The sequence below is a fragment of the Hemicordylus capensis genome, chromosome 2 (assembly GCF_027244095.1).
Source record: "Hemicordylus capensis ecotype Gifberg chromosome 2, rHemCap1.1.pri, whole genome shotgun sequence".
Classification (NCBI taxonomy): Eukaryota; Metazoa; Chordata; class Lepidosauria; order Squamata; family Cordylidae; genus Hemicordylus; species Hemicordylus capensis.
Window position 1 is genome coordinate 254,041,576 of NC_069658.1, and position 27,550 is coordinate 254,069,125.

A 27,550-nucleotide genomic window follows, 5' to 3' on the forward strand; every position below is an offset into this window, starting at 1 on the left:
GCAAAGAGGCACCTCTTAAAGCGGTGATTCTTTTATATTTAGCAGGGAGAGAGCAACAGGCTCTGTCCAATCCATCACAGCATCCCTCCTGTGATAGTTCCTGATGTCTACCTTGTGTTCCTTTTCAGATTTACTAGCCCCTTTGGGACAGGGAAACATTTTTTTTTAATTTTTCTGTATAGAAAGGTTATTAATCTTTATATACCACTTGTTGAAAAGTGGTATATAAAGATTTTCAGTTGTAGTAACAGTATCCCATGCTGGAACTCACAACAGTGGTGGTGGGGAGGTCTTAGGTCCCATCTGAGCACTGGCCAGATACAGACCTGCTTCGCTTCAGCAAGGCTGCTGCTTCACATGCCTTCAGACCACACCCTGACCTAAGTCTGTGAGGGTGAAGCACACTTCAAGTGCTGTTACATGTAGCTTGGCCCTTATTTATGCTGGATAATAGGGATGTGTGTGAGTTGGCTCTGTTCGAGCCGGGCTTGACAGGTTTGGAGTTGAACCAGACTGGCCTCGACTGTTCTGAGTTTGAACCGAACCAGTTTGGAACTCTACTGGTAAAGGGGAATCCGGTGAGGATTCCCTAACCTTAGGCCAGCTCCCCTGCCCCTTTACTGGTAAAGGGGAATCCTCACCAGATTCCCCTTTACCAGTGGAGCTCTGAGCTGGTCTAATTGGCTCAGTTCAAACTTGAACCTGGTCTGGTTCAACCGGTCCCAAAACCAGTTTTGTGCACATCTACTGGATAAATGTCATAGGAACATAGGAAGCTGCCATATACTGAGTCAGACCACTGGTCTATCTAGCTTAGTATTGTCTTCACAGACTGGCAGCGTCTTCTCCAAGGTTGCAGGCAGGATTCTCTCTCAGCCCTATCTTGGAGAAGCCAGGGAGGGAACTTGAAACCTTCTGCTCTTCTCAGAGTGGCTCCATCTCCTAAGGAGAATATCTTACAATGCTCATACATCAAGTCTCCAATTGATATGCAACCAGGGCAGACCCTGCTTAGCTAAGGGGACAAGTTTTGCTTGCTACCACAAGACCAGCTCTCCTCTCCTACTGTAATGATAGCGGCCAAGCTAGCTGGATTTAAACGGGGATTAGACAAGTCCATGGAGGGTAGGGCTATCAATGGCTCCTAGCCTGGATAGCTGTATATTTCCTTCAGGATCAGAGGAGGCATGCCGCTGGATGCCAGATGCTAGGGAGCACTAACAGGAGGGGACATTGCCCTCTCCCCACCATTTGCAGGCTTCCTAGATGTACCTGGTTGGCCACTGCGTGAAGCAGGATGCTGGACTAGATGGGCTTTTGGCCTGATCCAGCAGGGCTTTTCTTACGTTCTTTATCAGTGTGACAAAGGAAGGTGTTGGAAGAATGCCTGAGAGTTTTGCTGAGTTCAGAAGTTCCATCCCATCTTTGGTCACTAAAAGCTCCATTTAACCTCCCCAAGTATTTAATCTTTTGACCGAAGTTGCCAACTTATTTTCAATGCTATTCTCTGCACTCCTCCAGCTTTTTAAAAAAAGTAAAAGCTGAAAATGAGCAGGATTGTTTCCCCAGCAGCTGGATTCCATATCAGTGGTTGATTTTTGCACTCTCAATGGTATCTATTTCTAGAAATGATGGATACACTTACTGATAGTGACAGATGACATCCTTGTCGTCATCACTCCTCCGTGGGCTGCAAGACAGACCAGAAGGGTTGGCATTGATCCGGACAGTGACAGCACTCTTAGCATCTTTAGCAGAAAATCTCATGCGCCAAATGTGTCGAGAGCAGTCAGGTTGGTGCTGGATACTGCCTACACAAGGCATATAAAAGTCAAGCAGCTTGTGGACGGGTGGGATTTCGTCGGTTTCCTGGAGGATGGAGCACATGTTAGTAATACTTCTGGGAGAATGGAGCACAATAATAGCAATGGATAGCCATTAGTAAAACAACACCGCCAACACATAGGTATACCAATCAAGTGGAAGGGAAATGATAGAGTTATTTATGTGCTAGCAAATTCAGCTTGCATTCTGCAGGAACAGATACATGGTTGCCAGGGAAGGAGCTATAATGAAGTGAATATGTTCAAAGAATACGAGCAAGGGCTTACTGTCAGGGGCCGCCTCCCGGGCTGCCTTTACCCTGCACCTCACTCCCCCCCACCTGCTCTCTTGCCGCCTCCTTGGCGGCTTCTAAAGCTCTAGGAGCTGCAGCGGTGGCTCCTAAGTTTTCCCCTTGCCACGAGGAGAGCTGGTCTTGTGGTAGCAAGCATGACTTGTCCCCTTAGCCAGGGCCAGATTAAGGGCAACTGATGCCCTAAGCACAGCCCCAAAATGGTGCCCCCCCTCGGCCCCCTCCATTGCTTAACTGACAAGACATTAAGACTCAAGCAAATTATTTACTTATACCTTAATATTTATTCACATTTTTAAAAGTTTTCTTCTAGATTTTTTAAGGTAAAACAAAACAGTTCCACTGCCTATAATTTCTTTTAAATAGCCACAACAGAAGGAATGACTGAGAAAAATATTTCATCTTCAAGGTCAGACATCGTAACATTCGACCATCTTTTACGTGAAGTATTATCAATATTTTGTACTGCTCTTTACAGTAATCTTTCACAAATCAATGACTTTTTACTTCAGATACATAGTTTAGTAGTTTCTCGAAACTTTAGTCACTCACCGAGCCAAAGAAAACATTTTTTAACAATGCAGAGTAAAGTCGAACACGGAAGATAAAAACAATTACAAAAAAATCGACTGAAGTTGGGTGTGGCAGTGAAATGCAAGGTGGCAAAAGAAATGCAAGGTGACAATAAGGAAGGCGAAAAGAGAGTTTTGAGGAACATTTAGCTAAAAATATCAAGAGGAACAACAAAAACTTCTTTAAATACATCAGAAGCTGGAAACCTGCCAGGGAGGCTGTTGGACCATTAGACAATGAGGGAGTGAAACAGATTATTAAGGAGGATATGGAGGTTGCAGAGAAGCCCAATGAGTTCTTTGTGTCCATCTTCACGGCAAAGGATGCAGAGCATATACCTGTTTCTGAACCAGATTTTTCAGGGATGGAGGCTAAAGAACTGAGTCAGATAGAAGTGACAAGAGATGATGTTCTAAAATGTCTGGGAAAACTGAAAACGAACAAATTGCCAGGGCCAGATGGCATCCATCCAAGAGTCCTCAGAGAACTCAAATGTGAAATTGCTGACCTCCTTGGCAAAATATGTATTTTATCCCTCCAATCAGGCTCTGTACCGGAGGACTGGAAGGTAGCCAATGTAACATCAATTTTCAAAAAGGAATCCAGGGGCGATCCAGGAAATTACAGGCCAGTTAACTTAAAGTCCGTTCCAGGCAAATTGATGGAAAGCATCCTCAAGGAAAAAATTGTAAAGCACATAGAAGAACAGGCTGTGCTGGGGGAGAACCAGCATGGCTTCCGCAAAGGTAAATCTTGCCTCACCAACCTTTTGGACTTCTTTGAGAGTGTCAACAAGTGTGTGGATCAAGGTGATCCAGTTGACATAGTCTACCTGGACTTCCAAAAAGCTTTCAACAAAATTCCTCATCAAAGTCTTCTGTGGAAACTTATCAGTCATGGGATAAGGGGACAAGTACATGTGTGGATTTCTAACAGGTTGAAAGACAGGAAACAGAGGGTAGGTATAAATGGAGAGTTTTCACAATGGAGGAAAGTAAGAAGTGAGGTCCCCCAGGGATCTGTACTGGGAACAGTGCTTATTAATGTATTCATAAATGATCTAGAAGTAGGGGTAAGCAGCAAGGTGGTCAGATTTGCAGATGATACCAAACTCTTTCAGGTGGTGAAATCCAAAATGGATTGTGAGGAGCTCCTAAAGGATCTCTCCAGACTGGGGGAGTGGGCGACATAATGGAAAAGCGGTTCAATGTTGGCAAGTGTAAAGTGATGCACATTGGGACAAAAAACCACACCTTCAAGTATATGCTGATGGGATCTGAGCTGTCAGTGACTGACCAGGAGAAGGATCTTGGGGTCGTGGTGGACAGCTCGTTGAAAGTGTCGACTCAATGTGCGGCAGCTGTGAAAAAGGCCAATTCCATGCTAGGGATCATTAGGAAGGGGACTGAAAATAAAACTGCTAATATTATAAGGCCCTATACAAAATGATGGTGCGGCCACACCTGGATTACTGTGTACAATTCTGGTCACCACATCTAAAAAAGGACATTGTAGAACTGGAAAAGGTGCAGAAGATGGCAACCAAGATGATCAGGGGCCTAGAGCACCTTTCATATGAGGTAAGGCTACAACACCTGGGGCTATTTAGTTTAGAAAAAAGACGACTGCAGGGAGACATGATAGAGGTCTATAAAATCATGCATGGAGTACACAAAGTGGATAGAGAAAAATTCTTCTCCCTCTCCCATAACACTAGAACCAGGGGTCATCCCATGAAATTGATTGCCAGGAAATTTAGGACTAACAAACGGAAGTACTTTTTCATACAATGCATAATCAACTTACGGAATTCTCTGCCACAAGATGTGGTGACAGCCAACAACCTGGATGGCTTTAAGAGGGGTTTGGATAACTTCATGGAGGAGAGGTCTATCATTGGCTACTAGTGTGAGGGCTGTGGGCCACCTCCGGCCTCAAAGGCAGGATGGCTCTGAGTACCAGCTGCAGGGAAGTAACAGCAGGAGAGAGGGCATGCCCTCACCTCCTGCTTGTGGCTTCCAGCGGCATCTGGTGGGCCACTGTGTGAAACAAGATGCTGGACTAGATAGGCCTTGGACCTGATTCAGCAGGGCTGTGCTTATGTTGTTATGTCCAGTGAAAGAGTTAAGGGCATGATAGTTAGGGGGAACACTCTGTGGTGCCTCCATTCCCTTGATGCCCTAAGCACATGCTTATTTTGCCTTATGATTAATCCAATGCTGCCCTTAGCTGAGCAGAGTCCACCCTGGTTGCATTTGAATGGGAGACTACATGTGAGCACTGTAAGATATTCCCCTTAGGGGATGGAGACGCTCTGGGAAGAGCATCTAGGTTTCATATTCCCTCTCTGGCATCTCCAGGATAGGGCTGAGAGAGATTCCTGCCTGCAACCTTGGAGAAGCCGCTGTCAGTTTGTGTAGACAATACTGCGCTAGATAGACCAATGGTCTGACTCAGTATATGGCAGCTTCCATCCTATGTTCCTACGTTCCACTGTCCCTTTAAAGATATCACAGTAGTACACTTCCTATCTATACTCTGCATTTGAGGGGACCTGCCCCAGGTTCACTTCCAAAATTAAAGGATATACAGTCATTCACTCAAGAATATGTACATGCATACAGATATCTGTACACGTGCATACGCATGTCTGAATAAAACTGGTGCTTGAGTTAGTTCCAAGCATCGGGTGCCTTAGGCTGCTAACAGCTTATACACTCTTATGTGGTTTCAGCTACTTAGCTTGCCTAAAAAAATACTTCACCCAGATTGTGGTACACTCCTTTCTCCCTGTTTCAAGGGGCAGACATGCAAATAATCTCTCTATGGATAGATTTTTCTAATAATCAAAACTGGATTTTGATTATCCAGTTTGATTATCCCTCTTGGATTGCATCTGTACCATATTTCAGGCTCCGAGCTCATGGAGAAGTACCTCACCATTTTAATGCCCCCATTGAATCAGTCCCTCCCAGTGCTTTTCAGTGTAGGATAGCACTGACAGTGGGGCTCCCAGAAGGACTTTTAGCGAAGCTTTGCAAAGCTGTTCTACTATTTGTGGAAGAAAAAGCAGTATCCTGAATTAGTCCTGGAAGGCAGTTCAAAAAATGGCTAATCTCCAGACTAAGGGAGCATTTGCACAATGAGTGGCACCAGTGCAAGAAGATCACACAGCAGAGTGAAGTCACGAGGATGCTTGGAACTGCAGTTCCCAGCAAAATGTGAGACATGCTAGAGGTTACGCACCTTGTTGCACAAGTGCAAACGTGTTTGAAATAGTGCAGCACTCTGGAACTGAGCACAACTGGCCCGTGAGACAGCCTTGAGGTAGCACCATACCTAAGTGCAAGTGCTTTGTTCGTCTGGATGTCAGACACCATATTTCATGATGAAAGAAATACTTTCTCTTTCTGGGGAGCAAATGTTTCTCCCATGTGAGGCAACACAGCTGATTAGAACATCCAGCAAACATATTAAGCAATCAATGTGGAATCCAGACTCACCAGGGCGATTTCAGGAATCACGGTGATGGGCAGTTTCAGGTAGTTCTGGGCTGCAGAGCTTGTCGCTGTGAACGTTGCGATGCTGAAAGGACACACAGTGATTATGAACGGAGTGTGCAGAGCAGGGCTGCACAACTTTGGCCCTCCAGCTGTTGTGGGCCACAGTGGCCAATAGTTAGGGATGGTGGGAATTGTTGTCTAACAACAACTGGAGGGTTGAAGATGTGCAGCTCTGGTGTAGAGGGTTGAGGGGTTGCACATGAACATAAGAACAGCCCTGCTGGATCAGGCCCAAGGCCCATCTAGTCCAGCATCCTGTTTCACACAGTGGCCCACCAGATGCCGCTGGAAGCCCACAGGCAGGAGTTGAGGGCATGTCCTCTCTCCTGCTGTTACTCCCATGCAACTGCTACTCAGACGCATCCTGCCTTTGAGGCTGGAGGTGGCCTATAGCCCTCCGACTAGTAGCCATTGATAGACCTCTCCTCCATGAAGTTATCCAAACCCTTCTTAAAGCCATCCAGGTTGTTGGCTGTCACCACATCTTGTGGCAGAGATTTCCACAAGAACACCTGCTTGGCAAACTAGTTTGCTAACTACTTAACTGTGCTGCTTCTCCAGGTCCCCAGCACAGCTGTCCAGTTTACAGAGGCCGTTCTCACAATCTCTGACAGCAGGCCGGGTGGGCGCGAGGGGAAGCCTGCTTTCAACTCCCCCCACCCTCCAGATGACCAAGCTGTTTTTCTCTGGTGTGCCTCCCACACGCCCACACATTCAGCCCTCCAGGGCGCTTTCCAGACTAGCTGCTGGAACAGCAGCAAAATGCCTCCGTTTGGGCAAGTCGCATTTGGAACGTAAACAGCGGGGTGGGGGTCAGTCTCACGGCAACTAACAACCCGAAAAAACAGCAACTTTTTAACACCGGATATACGGCATCCTTGCTCCATAACGCAGTGATTAAATTCGCAACAAAGCATTGGACATTTGAATGGCACCCTGCTGTCCTCCTAGGGACTGCGGTGTCATGATGCAGGGAGTGTGGAAGCACACTTCCGAGATATGTCCTGACCCCGTTGTAGGTCCTAGTCTGGGAAGCGCCCAGAAGGAGCGCGGATGGATCTCAGGCCGGAACTAGTGGCTCCTGCTGCCACACATCCCACAATGCACCGTGCAAGTGCATTTGGGGACTACCCCATCAGATGGGTGTTCTAGGCACCCATCTCTGTGTCTCCTCGGGCTGCATACATCTTGAGGAGACACACAATACCCAGCAGCCAGGTTAAGGACACACTTGTGCCCTTAACCACGGCTAATAGTTGGGTTATTTAAGAAGGCTAGGCTGCATGGAGACGTTGGGATCTGCAGGGATCCCAGTGCGCCACACAACCAGCCTGAACTGGGCTGCCCCTGGAATGGGCTGCCCTGGACTGGGTTAGGCTGTTCTTGAGAACAGTCTCATCTATTATATTAATTCTCCTGGGTGTGCCTTGGAATGTGCGTCCCAGAGCCTAGCTGATTGGCTGGGTGGCGGACGCACCTGATTGGCTGAGGTGCACCCAGGAGGATTGGTTGCCACGGCGGCAGCCCAGCCTTGGAGGCCATTGGTGGTGGGCCCAGCCTGGCCGCGGAGGCAAGGCCCAGGAGGGGGGAAAGAAAGTGGGGGGGGGGGGAACAGAAGTTGCAGTGGGGAGGAGAGGTGGCTGGGCCCGGAAGCTGAGACTGGGGCAGAAGTGGGGGAGAGGTAACCGCTGGCCCCAAAGAGCGCACAGTTGCTCTGTGCGGGGTCGGCTAGTAGTGTTCTAATTCACCAAACTCTTTCCAGGAAACTCAGGAGTCCTAGTGTAAATTCCCTTCTCCCCTTTAAACTATCCGACAGGCACTTGCCTAGGGCTGTATCTCCATTGCGTGAAGGACTGCAGCTCATTGGTAGAGCCCCTGCTTTGCCTGCAGAAGGTCCCCGGTGCGATCCCCATCATCTCCAGGTGAGGCTGGGAAAGACCGGTCTGAAGCTTTGGAGAGTCCCTGCCAGTCAGTGTAGTACAAGGGCTGCACAGCTTTGGCTCTCCAGCTGTTCTTGGACTGCAACTCTCATCATCCCTGACCATTAGCCGCTGTAAGTGGGGATGATGGGAGTTGTAGTCCAACAAAGCTGGGGGTCGAAGTTGTGTAGCCCTGGTATAGACAGTACTGAACTAGATGGACCAATGGTCTGACTCTGTAGAAGTCAGCTTCCTGTGTCATCTGTGCATTCATTAAAGTAATTGCCGATCATAACTATTACTACTACTGTTTATAGACCACTTTTCAACAAAAGTGCTCAAAGCAGTTTACATAGGAAAACTCTATAATATATGCCTGTAATATTTACAAGTTCCCTCCCAGGCATCTCCAAGATAGGGCCGAGAGAGATTCCTGCCTGCAACCTTGGAGAAGCCACTGCCAGTCTAAGTAGACAATACTGAACTAGATGGACCAAGTGTCTGACTCAGTATATGGCGGCTTCCTATGTTCCTACATTAGCCTGTAAACCAGATATACATCACTCCTGTAAACCAGGAGATGTGGAGCCTCTCTCTTCAAGAAGAGACGGCACCTTTTCCAGTGACCTGCTCTTATGCCATTGACAACAGGATGATCTAGAGATGTCAGCAGGTGGTAATGCTTGTCTCCATGCTATGAAAAACCATTGTTGAAGGGACAACAAGATCAGGCAAGGCCAACTCCCCCCACCCCGCCGCCCCCTGCCCAATCAGCAACCTTATCCCCAAACCAAATGCAGCCCATCTGGAGCCTGACAGACCTTGGAGTTGTGGTGACTGGGATTGCACTGCATACCAAATACTTGACAAAAATAAGGTTTCTGGGCAGTGCTTGACTTGATGGATCATAAGTCATATAGGCCATTAGTAAACTGTGGTTTTTGTAGACCCGTGGGCCTTGTAGTGAGCCTTCTTACTGGACCGTGCTTGACCCTCTTCAGTATGCAATGAATCTCCCTGAACCGAATTCAGATCTTGGCCTTGGACCATCACAATCCCCTACTGTCAAGCTCCTGAAACTGTGGCTTCCTGCCCTGTGAACCCCCAAATCCTGGCACAACATTGACCTCTCACTCCAGACTACCCCTCTCCCCCATACTACTGAGGAGCTTTGGTTTCCACCATTTTGGTAATGCTGTCTCCTACCTGGAGGCAAAGCTGCTATTATCTCCAGCTGCCACAAAGGTTGCAGTGAGGGTGATACTTCCACCTGGATTTAGATGACTCCCAGATGGTGTGAAACTCCTCAGGAGACCCAGGTCATCCCAGACATTAAAAGAGAAGGATGCAGCTGCCCCATCATTCACCACCAGAACAGAGAGGTCCAGGCTCTCTCCGGGTGACATTGTGCCTGGGAAAACAGGAAGAACATCCTCATAGTGTGGACAGTTATTGGCATAGGATTGTTGTGGAAAGAACTGGTCCTGCAGTTGGAGGTGATTTGGGGATATAGTAGAAGTACAGAAGTACCCTTCTAATCTTTTTTTAATTAAACTAGTTCTGTAAAATTGTTTGAACTTGTTCTGAGATTGCTCAGTTCGATCTATCCATGCACCCCCTGGCCACACACTACTGAAGAGGCTCTGAGACATTTTAAAACATAATTTTGAGGCAACTCCCTTTTTGGGCTAAAGGGGGGATAATTTCTCTCACAAGGGAACATAAGAACAACCCTGCAGGATCAGGCCCAAGGCCTACCTAGTCCAGCATCCTATTTCACACAGTGGCCCAACAGATGCCTCTGGGAAGCCCACAGGCAAGAAGCGCGGGCATGCCTTCTTTCCTGCTGTTGCTCCCCCTGCAACTGGTATGCAGGGGCATCGTGCCTCTGAGGCTGGAGGGGCCTATAGCCACTAGACTATTCGCCATTGATAGACCTGTCCTATCAAAGGATGTGGTGGCAGCTTAGTGATAAAGCTAAAAGGACCCTGGGGGCACAGTGAGGCCAGCTGTACCCCAAGTTGTGCTTGACACCCTATGTTCCTGCTCAGGGGCATAGCAAGGTTGGAGTGGACCCAGAGACTTTAAAATGCCCCCCCACCCCGCCCACTGAGACTCAGCTCATGAAGTAAAGAAATCTTAAACGATGCTGAATCGTGATAACAAAAAGCATAGTAAAATTTATCTCTCTCTCTCCTATGTGCCATCATCCTAAATTATTTTTAAAATGGTTATGTAAATTGTGGACGATGCAAGTCATTTAATGGTACTAGAGAAAGACATGCTGTTCTGGTAGCTCCAGGTCTTAACATTCACATCAATTTTGGAGGATGAATATCACTGAAGGAAGCCCGGGCGGGTGTGTGGCTGGGGGAGTCAGTCATGTGACTTGCCTCTGGGGGGCCCCCAAGGCAGGGGGCCCCCAGACAACTGTCTCCTCTTGCCCTATTATAGTTACGCCCCTGTTCCTGCTAAATGTTGCCCCCTTCAGTTTCATTGTCCCTTAGGTGGCTACTTGCTGGCATAAACCACTTCAGGGCAAATAGCTGCTTCAAAGGGGGACTTTTTGGTGAGAACATTCCAGGAGGAGGAAAAGTGAATTTTCATTACCCAGTACAGGTGGCCCTCCTTATCTGTGGTTTCAGCACAGATAAGGTTTAGCATATCCACGGTCAGGCAATATGTAAAGGTAAAGTGTGCTGTCGAGTCAGTGTTGACTCCTGGTGCCCACAGAGCCCTGTGGCTGTCTTTGGTAGAATACAGGAAGGGTTTACCATTGCCACCTCCCATGCAGTATGAGATGATGCCTTTCAGCATCGTCCTATATTGCTGCTGCCCAAATATACTGTAGGTGTTTCCCATAGTCTGGGAAACCTACCAGCGGGGATTCAAACCAGAATGGTTTGGTAGTCAAGCCATTTCCCTGCTGCGCCATTAGGTGGTACCAGGCAAGATATGCCCGGCCTCATTATCTGCGGTATGTGGTTTTGTGTATCTGCGGTTTTCCGCAGTGCAGTTCTGCCCTTATGTGGCTGTGCTCTTGCTACATCTGCTCATGGGTAATGAGAGGAGTTTGGAGGAGGATGGTGGAGTGCTTTGGTCTTCATGTTTAGAGTTTTTTGTGCTTCCAAAAGACATTTTGGGTAGCATTTGGCAGCCTTGGGTAGCCTTTGGTATCCTTCGGGAGCCATTGGGGGCCTTTAGGAGCGGTTTTTGAGCCATTCCGGTGGAGCTTCTTGGAGCCATTTTCTGGAGCTTCTCGCAGCATTGTGCTGCCCCTGCAAGATGCTAATTATCACATGTATGAAATTTTGATGAAATTTTTATTTTTAATTAAAATTTATTTTTGATAATTGCAGTACTGTATCATTTAATTTAAATTGCCATTAAAATTCAATTTAAATTAAACAACTGATTTTAATTCTCTATTAAAAATTGATTCTCCTCTCAATCCTTGGTCCTCACACACTCTTCTGTGTGTGTTTCCTAGAAATTGATTTTTTTAAAAAAAATTTTTTGGCTGCCTGTTTGGCCAGCCTAAGAACCAGACAGGCCAGGGGCTTGTGCTGCTAAGTGCTGGATTTCAACGATGGGGTGAGGAAGCTTCATGACTGTTCATTACTTGAGGAGATGGGGTGGGGAGATTGCTGGAGGAGCTGGAGACTAGAAGATATGAGGTGGCCAAGGTACAGTGCTGTGCTCCATCCTTATTTCTGCTTTTACTTTGCCCTTTCAGTGATTTTTCAGTCATTTTCCTGGGCTCTGGAACCTAATAGGGATGTACATGGACGGGTTCGGAGGTCCTTTTCTGGACCTCCAAACCGGTTCGGCGGGGTGGGTGGGTGGGTTAACTTTTAGGTGTAGGGAGGGTGCTCTTACCCACCCCCCATCCCCACATCTCTCCTGCTGGTGCTGTGCTGAAAATCGCTGGCATGGGGTGGCAGCATACCCTCTTGCTGCCCTGGTCAGGGTCAGACTGGAAGTGGCCTCTGTGTGTGCGCACATCATGCACCGGCCACTTCTGGTCTGATGCTGACCGGGGTGGCAAGAGGGTATGCTGCTGCCCGGTGCCAGTGATTTTCAGCATAGCACTGGTGGGGGAAACGTAGCTGGGGTGGTGGTGGTAAGAGCACCCTCCCTGTAGGGATGTGCACAAAACCAGTTTGCCCGGTTCGGTTCGAATTTGAACCAGGTTCGAACCAGGAGCAGGTGGTTCGGGTTTGGTTTTGCTCGAACCTCCTCCTGGTTCGGTTTGAATTTGAACCATTTAGAACCATTTTGAACCAGTTCGGACATCCAAAAATTGGTAGGATGCTAGCTAGCACCCAGGGGTACCTGCCACCCAAACCCCAAAGCAATCGGACACTCATACAATTTTTAATGAATTTTTGAAAATTATTTATATATTTTTCTCATAGGGTATAATGGGACTTGAACCAGCCCATGGGATTGCTAACCCATGGGGTACTGGGTTTTGTTGTTTCTGAAGTGTTCTGAGTGTAGATTCTTTGGTAGCATATAAGATTTTCAATGACAAACCATGAATCCGCTCATTGCTAACCTTAAAGACACATAAACTTCAAAAATCACTTAAAAATCAGCCCTTTGCCCAATACCTCTCAAATAATTCTGATAGCTTCCTGGCCCCCCTTGGGCACTACCACCCACCACACTCTGCTCTAGGCCACCCCTTTGCCCCTGATGTGAAGCTACACATTTGCTGACACCTCCATGCTTCTTTATGGAGAAAAACCTTAAAGACGCGTACACTTCAAAAATCACTTAAAAATCAGCCCTTTGCCCCATTCCTTTCAAATAATTCTGATAGCTTCCTTGCCCACCTTGGGAACTACCACCCACCACACTCTACTCTACTCTAGGACACCACTTTCTACCGACGTGAAGCTATACATTTGCTGCAATCCTCATTATTCTCTATGAGGAATTCCAAAATACTTTTAAAATTCACCAATAATCAGAGGAGTGTTCGATTGCCTTGGAACTTTGTGGATAGTAGGCACCCCTGGTTGTCTACCACCCAACTCACTTTTGTGCCCCTAGGTGCTGCATAATAGGGGATATGGGCTAGTTCTGGTCCCATTATACACTATGAGAAAAAGAATTAAAAATATTTCAAATATTCTTAAAAAATCATAGGGGTGTCCAATTGCTTCAGGGTTTGCATGGTTGTTGGCACCCATGGGTGCTACACAATAAGGAATAATGGGCTGGTTCGAGTCCCATTATACCCTATGAGAAAAAAATAAAAATAATTTTCAAAAATTCATAAAAAAACCGTGAGTGTCCGATTGCTTTGGGGTTTGGGTGGCAGGTACCCCTCGGTGCCAGCTACCATCCTACCAATTTTTGGATGTCTGAACCAGTTCGAACCGGTTCAAATCGAACCACCCCCTGGTTCGGTTCAAATTCGAACCTGCAGCTCGAACCTGATGGCTTGTTCGGTTCGAATTCAAATCTTCAAACCACCCTGGTTCGAATTCAAACCAGTTTGCACATCCCTACCTCCCTGCTCCTTGAAAGGTAACCCTCCACCGCGGAACCGGCCATCTGCCGGTTCATGCACATCCCTAGAACCTATCTCCCCAATTCCCATTGACTTAAGGTTTCATTATCCGCAGTTTTGTTATCCATGGTTGTAGGCCAGAACAGAACCCTTGTGAATAATGAGGGCCACTTGTACCACACAATACCATCCATATAATATGATAGAGTTGTGAGGGACCTTGAAAGTCATTTAGCTTTTACCCCTTACAGTCTGCCAGGCTTCTCAGCTTTCTTGCTTCTGTTTATCTTTTTTAAATGGTTTTTTTAAAAAGTGTTTTATGGTTTTTAATGTTTAACTGATTTTAAGGTTTTAAATGTAACTTTTATGGAATTTTATTGTATTTTAACTTTTGTAGCCTTGAGATGCATTATTTATTATTATCATTATGATTATGATTAATAATTGGATTTCTATATCACCCTTCCAAAAATGGCTCAGGACAGTTTACACAGAGAAATAATAAATAAATGAGATGGATCCCTGTCCCCAAAGGGCTCACAATCTAAACAAACAAACAAACACACACACACACACAAGCTAGACACCAGCAACGGTCACTGGAGGTATTGTGCTGGGGGTGGATAGGACCAGTTACTCTCCCCTTGCTAAATAAAGAGCAGTGAAAGGTGGTATAAAATTGAACAATAAATAAATAAATCTAACCCAACCCCTTGCTCATTTCAGGACAGCCACAGGTAAAACATTTCAAAGCATCTTGCCTTTTAGCTAATCAAGTGAAAGAATGCCCACACCTCTGACCAAGATCATACCTTCTGCAGATGTTTTTGGTGGTGGTGGGGGGAGAGGTGGGGGGAGAGACACTGAGACCATGATTAGATTCACCTTCACCAAAAATGTGTGCAATTGCTGCACCAGTTTAAGCTGGTAAGAGCACTCCTGGTCACTGCCACCCCTGAAAATCGAAATGCAGTGCCAGATTCAGAAGCAACCCCAAACGGCGAACCTGATTTTTCAAGGGATGTGCTACCCCATCCAACGCAGGTTGGATCACCAACTCTACTCACCAAAAGCACTGCCCTGTCCAGTGTTCCCTGTTAGAGGGATTCCCAGATGTTGTTGACTACAGCTCCCAGCATCCTCAGCTGCAATGGCCTTTGGCTGGGGATTATGGGAGTTATAGTCAACAGCATCTGGGAATCTCTGCTACAGGAAACAGTGGCCCTGTCTGGATTAAGCTTCAATTTGCCCACATCCAGCCAGCCATCGTATGAAATACTGAAAGGGGAGTTCTTGTTGACATTTCCCGCCTCATGAGGGACTCACTGTTTTGATCTGCCAAAGAGATGATCTGTACAGATTCTGTGCTGATGGGATCAGAGCTGACTCGTGAAAAGGAGAGATTCCCCGGAGACAGGCCTTCCACACGCAATAGGGTGGTCTGGAATGTAAAGAAAAAGGAATTCTAGTAACATTCTCCTACACTGTCAACGTGTACATGAGATGAATTGGAAAGGTTAATTGGCATCTCAGACACTCCGGAACTGAGAAACTATAATTTTTATTAGGTAGTCTAAATGCCTAATACATTATAGGTGTAGCGACCTTTGCTGTTCAGACTAAGCAGATGTGGAACATTTTATACTGCTGTCTTAACCACATTTAGTTGGGAGTGTCCTATTGATTTTAATGGGAAATGCTTCCAAGCAAGGATGTATTGCAGCAACCTATGAGGAGCTATCAGAACTAGGAAGCTTTGAATCTGTGCTCTGCTCCCTGTGTGGTGAGGTACCCAGGGCTGCACTTCTGTTTTGTGGGCAGAATAGGGCCCTCGGCAAGCTGCATTCCATGGTCCTCCCTGCTAACTCGGTGGCCCTAAGAATGTTGCTCCAGCTGGAGTGGTTCTGTGGGGCACCCCCCCCCAAATAGTCCCCCCCAACTTGCCCCTCCGATTTATGAAATCAATAGGCATTAGTCCAATGAAAATATTTTCAGCATGAGAGTGTTAATTTGAGATATACTATTATTTCTGTTTCAAAAATCTAACATGTGGAACGCGGCTTGCCCACCCAGAAATGCAATTTGTCCCATCTTTGCCCCCACTCCACACACACCCCATGCTACTCCTGCTCCACCACCACCAGCTATGGGCATAGATATGTTCTCAGCTGTGGGCCCTTGGGCTCTCATAAGAACATAAGAACAGCCCTGCTGGATCAGGCCCAAGGCCCATCTAGCCCAGCATCCTGTTTCGCACAGTGGCCCACCAGATGCTGCTGGAAGCCACAGACAGGAGTTGAGGGCGTGCCCTCTCTCCTGCCATTACTCTCAGCAGCTGCCCAACCATGCTTATCCCTGATGCTGGATTATGACATCTGGTCAGGCCCCAGAGTGACTCCATCTTCCCAGACAGCACATTTTCCCATGACCTGGTAAGGCTATAGGCTCTTTCGGGTCAGGCATGGTCTTTGTCTGAGCAAGTGTCACTCTCAATTGTATTCACTTGGCTGTTAGATCTGACCCTTGCTAAGTCTTGCTAAGTTTGTTGTAAGACGATGAGGGATGATGATAGGGAGGGTGGAAGGGGGTGAGTCCCATTTGGAGCCAGGATCAAATTTTGAAGTGTCTGAGTCTGGCTCAGAATGGGGGTGAAGCTTTCTGAACTAGATGCATTTGCAATTTGAAAACCCCAGTTCCAAATTGGTGGCTGGCCTATGTGATGAGGAAAATTACTCAAAGTAATTCCACTGAAATTAAATGGAAAAGTTAGACATTGCCTAATTTGTCCTTTTAATTTCAATGGGACTGCTTTGCATGGTTTTCCTCATCATGTTAGCTGCTGTTGCTAGTCTGAAGATGAACCTCTTTAAGCTCCTTCAGATGTTATGGAGGAGAGTAAGCACTATTCTGGAAGAGAAAGTGTGAAAAAAATGCATAGATCATCCTGAAAGCTTTTCACTTGGGACTTTTGAAGCCCTTTAACTCGCATCTCCTCTGGAATGGAGAGGGTGAGTTCACATATTGGCTACATTTACCCCGAAGTTTTACTGTGAGTTATCAGGTTTTACCATGAGTTATCAGGGAGCATTCACACACAATTTGGGTTTTTCACTGCACCTTAGAGTGTTGCCCGATTTATATCTGGGGTTAAATAAATCCACTATTTGCGGCAGTTTTTTGGGACAACTTCAAGTTCACAGTAAAGCCTCCCTGTAAACTCGCGGTAAAACCTGCTGTGCGTAAAAGTCCCTGTAAGAGCTTTAGATACGAGTCTGGTTTCTTGGGCTGTTCGAAACTGCACTGATTCAGTTTGAGTGCAGGGCTGAATTGGGGCCAAATCAAAGCAGGCCACATAGGATTCAATTTGGCCAGACTGAACATGAACCAGACAACAGCTTGGTTTGAATCCAGCTGAATGGACCTGTTTCGATTCGGCTACTGAAACTTTGCAGAGCCCTACTAGTTTCAATGAGTATGCGCACCAAGGGTCAAGCTAGACTATATATCTACTGTGTGACTGAGACTTGTGTGCTTGATTAAAAAAATAAATGAATAAACAGCATGCTCTGGACCCCCTGATCTGGATCAGGTCTTCAGGAAGAAGGCTTTAACCCTTTGCCCTCAATGTGATCATGAATTGGATACCCACCCCTCATGGATTCTATTTATTCTGGGAGAAAGGCTCCAATTTTGCAGAAAACAATTGCTTGGTTCAGGGAATGGTTTTTGGCAAGAAAACAGTGCAGGGTGAAAGTGTTAACTCCCTTCTCTGTGTGCCAGGATCCTAAACCAGATTAAGCCCCCGCACCCCATGGCTGTGTTTTGACTCAAAATGAATACTTCCTGTCCACTTCTTGTGTGTGTTGCCTGTCAATTACATAATATAGTAACATGTAGTTTTCTAGTTTCCATCCTCTTCACTTTCCCAGATGCCCTCTGTTCAGTTGTATAAGGTGGGGGTTCTCAACCTTGTTCCCCCTTCCCAGCCTAATGGCTGAAGCTCATCTGGGGATGCAGGATTTGGAACCCCTGATATAGGGGACCACAATGTAGATTGTGCAGGGTTCTGAATTGTCATTCTTTGGACATAGAAGACATTTGTGACCATCTTATGGGGAAATGCAGACATCTGCAGCAGAGGCGTATCTAAGGAAAATAGCGCCTAGGGCAAGCACTGAAATTGTGCCCCCCCCCCCAACATCTGACACCCATCTTTCAGATAGCTTTACCATAATATCTGCTCACAAATACAAGTCAAGCTCATTCATGGACAGATCCTTTAAGTTACAAATTATGGCACTACCTACCTTTATAGCATTTAAAGTGTAGGTACAAAGATGCAACACAATTTTACACTATTTATTGAAGTGATTTGTCTTGACCAGATTTAAGCAATAACCATTAAAGAATTGAGTATTTCCTGATGAATAATTACCAGGTGGGAGGAGCTGGTGACCTCAGACCATTAAACCTAGAAATATTCATCCTTAGGAACTACCTTGTTCCGAGATAATTACTCATAATACAAATAGCACAGAGAAATATGGGTTTGTTTGAATGATTATTAGAGAATGAGTTAGAAGTGAATTGATGCCAGTATTTTAGTAAATCTGATTGCTGCAATTATTACTTAAATGCCATTCTTGCTATATTTATACAGAGGCATAACTAGGGAAAATGGCGCCCGGGGCAAGCACTGAAATGGCGCCCCCCCCCCACGCCCCCCCTTAGGTTTTTCCTCACAAGCGCCCGCCGCCGCCGCCAAGCCAGGCCACTGACTGGCCGCCAGGCGCCAGCAAAGCAATGGGGGGGGGGGCGCAGGCGGCACGGAAGGGACCGCTCGTGGGGAAGGGGGCACCGACACGCTCCCATGACTGCTGCAGCACTGCTGCACTGAGCAGAAAACATTTGTATTAACAATTTTTTTAAAAAAACTTAAAAAAAATTTGGTCATGGTGGCGCCCCCCACGTGACCAGAAAAGATGGCGCCCGGGGCACGTGCCCCCCCTGCCCCCCTATAGTTACGCCTCTGTATTTATATGCTATATATTGACTTTATTTAGCATTTTACATGACAGCTGCTATGAACTGTTTTTTTCTGTCACATAGTGGCATGTATTTTAGTGGTGCTTTTGGCTTTAGCATTAAATGGGCTTCATATATCATTACGAACACTATATAAAGATAGTGGACACCCTCCACAGCAATGGACATTATCTGCACTAAAAGAATAATTTATTGATTGAGCTCCTAAAAATACACTGCAGATTATAGTCATTTTGTGTACAGCTACAGTGCCTTGCAAATGCACTAACCTCGATCCCATACCCAGAGTGCTACCTTTATGGTATTTGCCTCTTTTTTTTAGTGGTAGTCGTAATTTCTTTTCAAAGCCTATGAGGATAGTCTCAGAAGAATGCATATTTTGAGATACCTTCAACACATGTACAGCAGTATTGCTGCACATGTGTTGAAGGTATCTCAAAATTAAACAATGCGGTGTACCTTACATAAGTTTCATGATTGCTTACCTCATTCGGTTATAGAGGTATACTGGGATGTTATAATTGCAAACAAACCAATTATATTATGGTATCAGCACTTCTATATTTAAGCTGAGTAACTATTAAGGAAGGCAATGTGTTACATGGGAGTCCTTGAGATATTTGATATATGTTGCTGTTGAATGATTCCTCCCCCTGCAAGTCATATACAGTGCACTTCCAGCACAATAATATTTTTCTGCATTACAATACTGAATCCATATTGTAATTGTAATTTATTACAGACCAAGACCAGAAAGACTAAATCTATATAATACAATGCTCTCTTAAAATGTACTGCCCCCGCCTCTTTTGAATAGAAAACTTATCCTCACATTCATTAGCTCTCAACCTTCTAAGATCAAATCACAGTCCAAAACACCAAGGCATTAAAGCTGCTCAGAATTCTTTTTTTAAAAATTGGTTTCAGAATTTCTTATCACTGCATAAATATAAACTGAGTTCTTTCCTTCATGATCAATATTTGCCTGTTCTGTCAGAATAGAGCACCCCACACTCACTGTACTACTCAACATTACAGTATAAATCCATAAATAAAAAGCAACTATTAAAGGTGGACCTCTAATATTCTGGGGATCTCTAAAAACATGAAAGCAGTCATCAGCAAGTCCCCTGGGGGTGTCCTTAGAAGCGCTTGGTAAAGCTTGGTGGTGGTGGTTTTCCTCCGGGGAGGGGGAGTCAAAGGTGCTGGGGTGTGTGAGAGAGAGAGGAGATGGGATTCCTCTGCCTGCTGAAGGCTGGTGGGGAGGGGGGCTTGCCTCGGGCTTGAGAAGAGCCGAAGCCCGGCTAATGCTGCTGCTGGGGACGATGCACGTCTCTGAGGGAGGGAGACCCGGCATACTCCTTGCTGCTCAAGAAAAGTAGTGCGAGAGCGAGGAGGAGCCGGCAGCACTACACGCCGCTGCAGCTGCCTGCTGTCGTCCGTGCGTCTCCTCCTCCGCCCTGCCCCCCATTGTAGTTAAGCCCATGGCGCTGCCGGCTCCCTCGCTCTCGGGCACACATGACTCGAGGCGAGGGGAGCTTCTCGCTGCTGCACCGGCCCGCCCGGAAGCTGCCAGGCCTCCCTTCCTCAGAGGAGTCCTGTGCGGCGTGTGCGCATCCCCAGCAGCAGCCTTAGCCGGGCTTCGGGTCGAGCCCAAGGCTAGCCCCCTGGCCAGCCAAGCGCCAGGCTGCAGCAGGGAGCAAGCGTGGCGGGTAGAGAGGAATCCCATCTCATCCCAGGCACACACACCGGAGTCTTTGACTCGCGCCTCCCGCTTCGCAGAAAAAGCTGCCACATTTCCTGCTGCCGAACTTTACCAAGAACTTCTAGGGACACCTCCCGCAAGGAGGGCAGCCCGGCCAGAGGTGCTGAGAGTGAGACACCCACCCCACCATTTTCCTCAACCACCCTCCCCCCCGCGTAAATTAAAATAATTAAAAAAAACCTATCAACAACAAACGAACTACATGTTACACACCATGATCTGCTCAGTCTAGGGGGAAAGAAGCAGGACAAGCTCTCTGCCACCGCTGCTGCCTCAACTCCGGGTGAGGGAGGTGATGTCTGCTGCCAGCCACCGCCCCACCGCCCCGAGACACCTCCCTGAGAGCCCCAAGAAGCCAGCTCAACTCAAGCAGCTGCCCAAATGTTTTCCAACCTCAACCCTCCAGCAATGATGATGTTGGCCAGTAGCAGGCCAGGCAACGATGATCCTCCACGCTGCATGCATGCATGAAGCAGAGAGAAAAGCTGGCGATCACTCAGCAGAGCGTTCAGTGCACGTGCGCCAGGGGCAGAGTCAGAGACCTTGCGCTGCGCAAGTGCAAGCAGGGGAAGTGCCAGGAGGTCCAGCATCTAGCCAATGAGCAGCAGGCAGTAGCATGGCGCCAAGAGCTGAGACGTGGAGGCTCTGGGGCGCCCAAAGCTACCATTTTGTGGGTGTGGGTGGGGGCGGCGGGGGGCAGGGGGCGGGGGGAGTCAGTGGCATTTCTGCACCCCCCTCAAGTAGTGCCTAGGGCACGTGCCCTGCCTGCCCCACCCTGATTACACGTCTGATCTGCAGAACTAAAGGGCAAGATTCACACACTTCTCTACTGTTAGTATGCTGTGACAGACACTATTCTTCAGTAAGTAAGTATGGGGAAAGGATGTACATACCACTTCATGGAAGGAAAAGGGAGTGATAGCCAAGGGGTTTCCAAGGGCATCGTAGGTTTGATTCAAAGAGACTGATTCTATGGGGGCTCCGAGTCCAGAAATTGCAACCAGGCGCTCGACTTGAACACTTTTAGCATCTCCCATCAGCTTCATGGAGATGGTGTAGTTTGATCCTGGAAAAGATGAAGCTGTCAGCAGAGCAACCACCTCTGAAATCCCTTGGCCTTCCTTTTCCCTGTATTAGCACACTTCTGCTTTCCTCTCTTTCTTTCTGTAGCGTAAGCTCCATTTGAAGTTCCTTGCGTGTTTTGGAATCTCAAAAACAGCATATATACTTTTTCTGAATATCATGTGTTGTTGGTGGGTGTTTTATCTCTGTTACAGTTCCATGTCCTGATTAGTACAGGCTTCTAAGTAGACTCACTTGCATTTAGCAGGCAGTTTTTCACACATGGCTTCATGCCGTGGGGTAAATGTTGAGCAAAGCCACTTTGAATTACACTCATGGCATTGAGGGAAGCAGCCTCTCCCCTCTGCTCTTGAGTTTTGTTTTGGTGCAGGTTCACATCACATGGCTGTGTTTTCCTTCTAGCCAATGGTGGGTGGAGAGATTTCTAAAGCCTATATCTGCATTCCTAAAAGAGTGTATCCCTCTTATCATGTTAATGACTCTACATCAGTGCCTCTCCCTATTTGCTCTGGCGTTTTCAGAAAAACCCACTTAAAACCAACACTTAAAAAACCCAGAAATACACCGAGATAAGCTAGAATTCGGAAGACAAAGCCCAATTTGTGTGTGGAGTGCTTCCAAGGATCTTGAATGGACTTCGGGGTAAGTTTGGCTGGTGTATGAACACATTCATTCTCTTCTGGAGGATATTTGGGGTAATAGCCCTTTCTGTAAAGTCTCCAGGGGGAGAACAACTGGCCCTATCCAGCCCCAGCACAGCACCCTTCCTGTTCAGGTCTATCTAATATTTCCTTTTAGATTGTGAGCCCCTTTGGAACAGGGAGCCATCTTATTTCTTTTTCTGTGTAAACTGCTTTGAGAACTTCTTTGGTTGGAAAATGGTATATAAATGTTGATAATAATCATAATACTTAATGTCTGACTGACACACAGAGCAAGAGAGGAGAGCTGGTTTTGTGGTAGCAAGCATGGCTTGTCCCCTTAGCTAAGCAGGGTCCACCCTGGTTGCATTTGAATTGGAGACTCGAAGTGTGAGCACTGTAAGATATTCCCCTTAGGGGATGGAGCCACTGCTCTGGGAAGAGCAGAAGGTTCCAAGCTCCCTCCCTGGCAGCATCTCCAAGATAGGGCTGAGAGACATTCCTGCCTGCAACCTTGGAGAAGCCGCTGCCAGTCTGTGAAGACAATACTGAGCTAGATAGACCAATGGTCTGACTCAGTATATGGCAGCTTTCTATGTTCCTATGTTCCTAAGGGTGCAGCGAGAAACCACCCTAACAGATATTCCCTTCCTGCCCACCATTTCTCTGCTTAAAATTGTCCCCTGCTTTTCCTAAGAAAAGCTGATTTTTGATTTTCTTTTGCATATATGCAGGTAATCATGCAGTTCCACCCACTGTGGGGCTGCTTCACACCCCAGAAAATGTACCTTTTACAGGCCGTCCCTGGACTGGAAGCACATACTCCTTCTGCTTCTGCATAATCTGGTAGGAGAAGTCCAGCAAGCTCTTGCCTCCGATTTCCACCTCATAGATTCCACTGGGAAACAGAGTCACAGACCACTCGCCCCTCTCTTCGATAGGGGACACCTTCACAATCTTGTGGTTGGCTGTGTTGATCACCATCTGTGTAGATTCCAGCGAGGCGCCTGCCAGGAGATGACACAAAGCTAGAGTGAATCGCAGCAGCCACAAGGAATGAGCTGGCAAATAAAAAGGAGCTTTCCTTCCATCTGCAAGGCAATGCTCTGCTTTGCATCTCAGCACTCTGTACCTGAAGGCTTCAGCACAGTAACTCTGAATCCGTAGAACCCCAAGCTCTTGACTGACACTGTTATTTCAGCAAGAGTCTCATCCACAGGGAAGGTGAGGTGAGTCCCATTCAGATGACCACGGGCCACCTTAACAGGGGCAGCATTCAGGGAGAGCTCCATTATGCCCAAGACTTGAGAGAGCTCGCTTTTGGTGGTCATCACATAGAAGCCACCGGAATATGCTGCTAGTTCTTCATAGAGGTTTGCATGGCTTCTGTCAGAAGCTTCAGGTCCGTCCTCGGCAGCACCTGTGAAGATTAAATAGTTTTAGCCATCTTGAGCATTGCTGTTTTTGAGATGGAATGGCAGGGTATGAATTCCTTTCATCAATCATTTAATTAATTAATTAATTAATCTATCAGAGTTGTACACCGCCCCAAACTTTCATCTCTGGGCAGTTTACAGTGACATAAAACAAGTTAAAACACAGAAAATAAAAACCTTAAAACAATTTATGACCACAGTCAGATTAAAATGCTAGGGTGAAGAGGTAAGTCTTCAAATGCTTTTAAAAAGTCGTCAGAGATGGAGAGGCGCGTATTTCAGCTTGAAATGGCTCACATGTCACACGAGCGCCTTCCTCACAAGCAGCCAGGAAGTCGCCACCGGTTCGTCCAGTGGCGACTCAAAGGCGGGCCTTCTCTGTAGCCGCTCCTGGACTGTAGAATGGACTCCCTGCAGAAATCTGTAATTTGAATTCTTTATTGGCATTCAAGAGAGCCCTACAGACCTATCTGTTCAGCCCGGCCTTCCAGGGTTTTAAAATTGTTTTAAAGGGTTCTTCTTGTATTGGATTTTTCATAAGGTTTTGTATTGGGTTTTTTTAAAGCTGTCTTATTGTATTTTTTTTAAAGTTTCTGGTTTTGATCATTGATTGATTTTAACTGTTTTGTGGTATTTGTAACCCCCTCCCGCCCCGAGCTATTCTGTAAGGGCAGTCTAGAAATTGAATGAATAAATAAATTAATTAAAAATTGTATGTGAAGCTTGCCACATGGGCAGATGGAAGGGGAGGGGAAAGTGAGTTTACTAGTTTACTTCCCTCCCTTCCCCCCAAAAGCCCTTTTCACAAAGTGGATTTTCTTTACCCAGGTTATAATTTGGGCTACACTCTAATGCACAATGAAAAACCTGAATTGTGTGTGAAGTGCTCCCCGATAGCTCGCAGGGATTTCGGGATAAATCTGGGCGATAGGTGAATGCGCCCTCTCCATTCCGGAGGAGATGCGAACTAAAATGCTGGGTGTGAAAAACTTCCTGGAATACAGTATGTCCAAAAGTTATCTGTTACAGGAGAGTGATTTTCCAACGATTGCTATTTCTCTTTCAGTAACACGAGAATCAGGCCTCAGTCTCCTTAATTTCCCCCCCAACATTCCCAGACAGGTTGAACATACTTCGGCGTCTCCGGCTGGCGCAATATCCTGTGAGGGCATAGTTCACCTCAGACCCAGTTGCATCAAGCAGGACTTTGATTTCATCCATCAGGAATGCGTCTTTGGCTCCAGCGTCAGTAAAGGTGAAGATCTTGGATCTGGTGTTGGTGGAAACAATTTTATGCAGTGGGATTCAATGGGAGCAGTATGTTGTGCAGGGAGGAGGGCTGTTGGGGCAGATGGTACATGCAGGGAGGGTGGTATGTTGTGCAATACCAGTAGGGTGGAATGGTATGTGCAGGGAGGAGGGCTATTGATATAGGAGCCCTGCCCAGATAATGGAGCAGTGGCATTGAGTGGCCTTCATTACCACGTGTCCATTAGCTTCAGCTCTTTCTGTGCAGTGCAGCATAAGCAAAACAAAGGGGAAGGTCCCTGCCCCAAGAATAACCTAAAACACTGAGAGTAGAGAACATAAGAACAGCTCATCTGGATCAGGCCCAAGGCCTATCTAGTTTAGCATCCTGTTTCAAACAGTGGCCCACCAAATGCCTCTGGGAAGCCCACAGGCAAGAGGTACGTGCATGCGCTCTCTCCTGCTGTTGCTCCCCTGCAACTGGTGTTCAGAGGCATCGTGCCCCTGAGGCTGGAGGTGTCTCATAGACACCAGACTAGTAGCCACTGATAGACCTGTCCTCCATGAATTTGTCTAAGCCCCTTTTAAAGGGGCTGGTCTTGTGGTAGCAAGCATGACTTGTCCCCATAGCTAAGCAGGGTCTGCCCTGGCTGCATATGAATGGGAGACTTGACCTGTGAGCAGCACTGTAAGATATTCCACTCAGGGGATGGAGCCGTTCTGGGAAGAACGGAAGGTTCCAAGTTCCCTCCCTGGCATCTCCAAGATAGGGCTGAGAGAGATTCCTGCCTGCAACCTTGGAGAAGCCACTGCCAGTCTGTGAAGACAATACTGAGCTAGATAGACCAATGGTCTGACTAAGTATATGGCAGTTTCCTATGTTCCTAAGCCACCCAGGCTGGTGTCTGTCACCACATCTTGTGGCAGAGTATTCCATAGATTATCTATGCGCGGTGTGAAAAAGTACTTCCTTTTGTCAGTCCTAAATTTCCCAATCTTCAGTTTCATGGGATGACCCCTGGTTCTAGTGTTGCAAGAGAGGGAGAAAAATTTCTCTCTGTCCACTCTCTCTACTCCATGCATAATTTTATATACCTCTGTCAAGTATCTAAATCTCTTATTGGCAAATACCAATAAGAAGATTATTTGCAAAATAGCAAAGTTTTGTTATATCGTCTGTAAAATTCATTCTGAGCTCCCGTAACGGCTTTTTGTGCTGCTATTCTTTCTTGTAACTGTTTTTATTTACTGGTCAATGACCGAAATAAAATCTACCTACCTCTATTAAGTCTCCCCGTAGTTGCTTCTTTTCTAAACTAAAGAGCCCCAGATGCTGCAGTCTCATCTCATAAGGAAGGTGCTCCAGGCCCCTGATCATCTTGGACACCCTCTTCTTCACCTTTTCCCATTCTACAATATCCTTCTTAAGATATGGTGACTGGAACTGAGGGAAGGGAAGGGAAGCGAGTGGCAAGTGTAACAAGGGAAGAATGTGAGAACATGCAGATATATGTATATAGATATTATTACAAGAATGAGGAAATTGAATTCAAGAACAATCTTCATTAGAAGAGCGAGACTTGAAAATTTAATGGAACAGATGAGGTACAGACACTTCACAAGGGGTCTGTGAAGCTGCTTCAGGCATATTGTAGGAATACATCTATCAGACAGTCTACAAATATGACAGAGAGATAGATTGTGCAGCAGGAGTGGCTGAAGTAGGACTGAAGGGGGAAAGGCCACAGGAAGGGATTTATTGAGAAGGAAGGGCGGAAGGATTGAATGGCACCATTACCTGGGCATGCTCGCTTGCAGAGCCAACTTCAGACCGGTTAGTGACATCTCTGGACAGTCCCCACCACCATCAACTCTGAGTGCAGAGATATAGGACTGAAACTGATCCACGTCATGGGTCTTAAAGACAGGTCCCACCTCTGCAGGATATTCACAGTAGGGAAAGAGCTATGAAAATTGCAGATCAAGTGTTCAGAGACACAGAATACCTGGCTCTCCAGCGGTTGTTGGATTACAACTTGCATAGTCCCCAGCCACAATAAATTGTTAGTCTGCAATTCTCATTGGCCCTAGCTGCAATAAGTTGATGAACTACAACTCCCATCTTCCCCAGCCATTATTGATTGTCGCTGGCAACGAAGGGAGTTGCAGTCCAACAACAGCAGTGGAGCGTCAGGTTGTCCACTCCTGCCCTAGACTTTACTGATTCTTCCCAAGGACTTAGAGTAGGTACATTTAGAAATGAAACCACAGAACATCATAAATATAAAACGTAGGGATGCACACAAATCAGATTTTTTGAATTCTATTAAAATTCAAATAGAATTTCAAAATTTTGTTTTGAATTTGAATTTAATTTGAATCAATTCAAGCTTGGTTGGGTGCCTTTTAAACCAGCCAGGGGGTCTGAATGGTTTTAAAAAGGTGTCAAATAGCCCTGGAATTGAATTCAAATTGAATTTTGAAAATTTGATTCAAATCCCTACCTAATTGCCTTTTAAGGGGAGATTTGATTTGAATTTAAATTACTCGAATCACCCAGATTCGAAACAATTTGCACATCCCTAATAAACAACCTGTCTACTCACTGAATGAATAAT

General features: G+C 46.4%; 1 protein-coding gene across 1 annotated transcript in view; it reads right to left on the reverse strand.

Moving 5' to 3' along the window:
* Positions 1–27,550, reverse strand: part of LOC128346255 (von Willebrand factor A domain-containing protein 7-like) — a 49,613-nt gene that overhangs the window by 4,770 nt on the left and 17,293 nt on the right. Inside the window, exons 8-16 of the mRNA XM_053299341.1 lie at positions 26,731–26,869; positions 24,818–24,954; positions 23,381–23,668; positions 23,037–23,255; positions 21,418–21,590; positions 15,040–15,154; positions 9,396–9,600; positions 6,211–6,292; positions 1,646–1,869 (exon numbers count right to left, since the gene is read on the reverse strand). Coding sequence (XP_053155316.1) covers positions 1,646–1,869; positions 6,211–6,292; positions 9,396–9,600; positions 15,040–15,154; positions 21,418–21,590; positions 23,037–23,255; positions 23,381–23,668; positions 24,818–24,954; positions 26,731–26,869 — 1,582 coding nt within the window. The remainder of the gene's footprint in view (positions 1–1,645; positions 1,870–6,210; positions 6,293–9,395; positions 9,601–15,039; positions 15,155–21,417; positions 21,591–23,036; positions 23,256–23,380; positions 23,669–24,817; positions 24,955–26,730; positions 26,870–27,550) is intronic.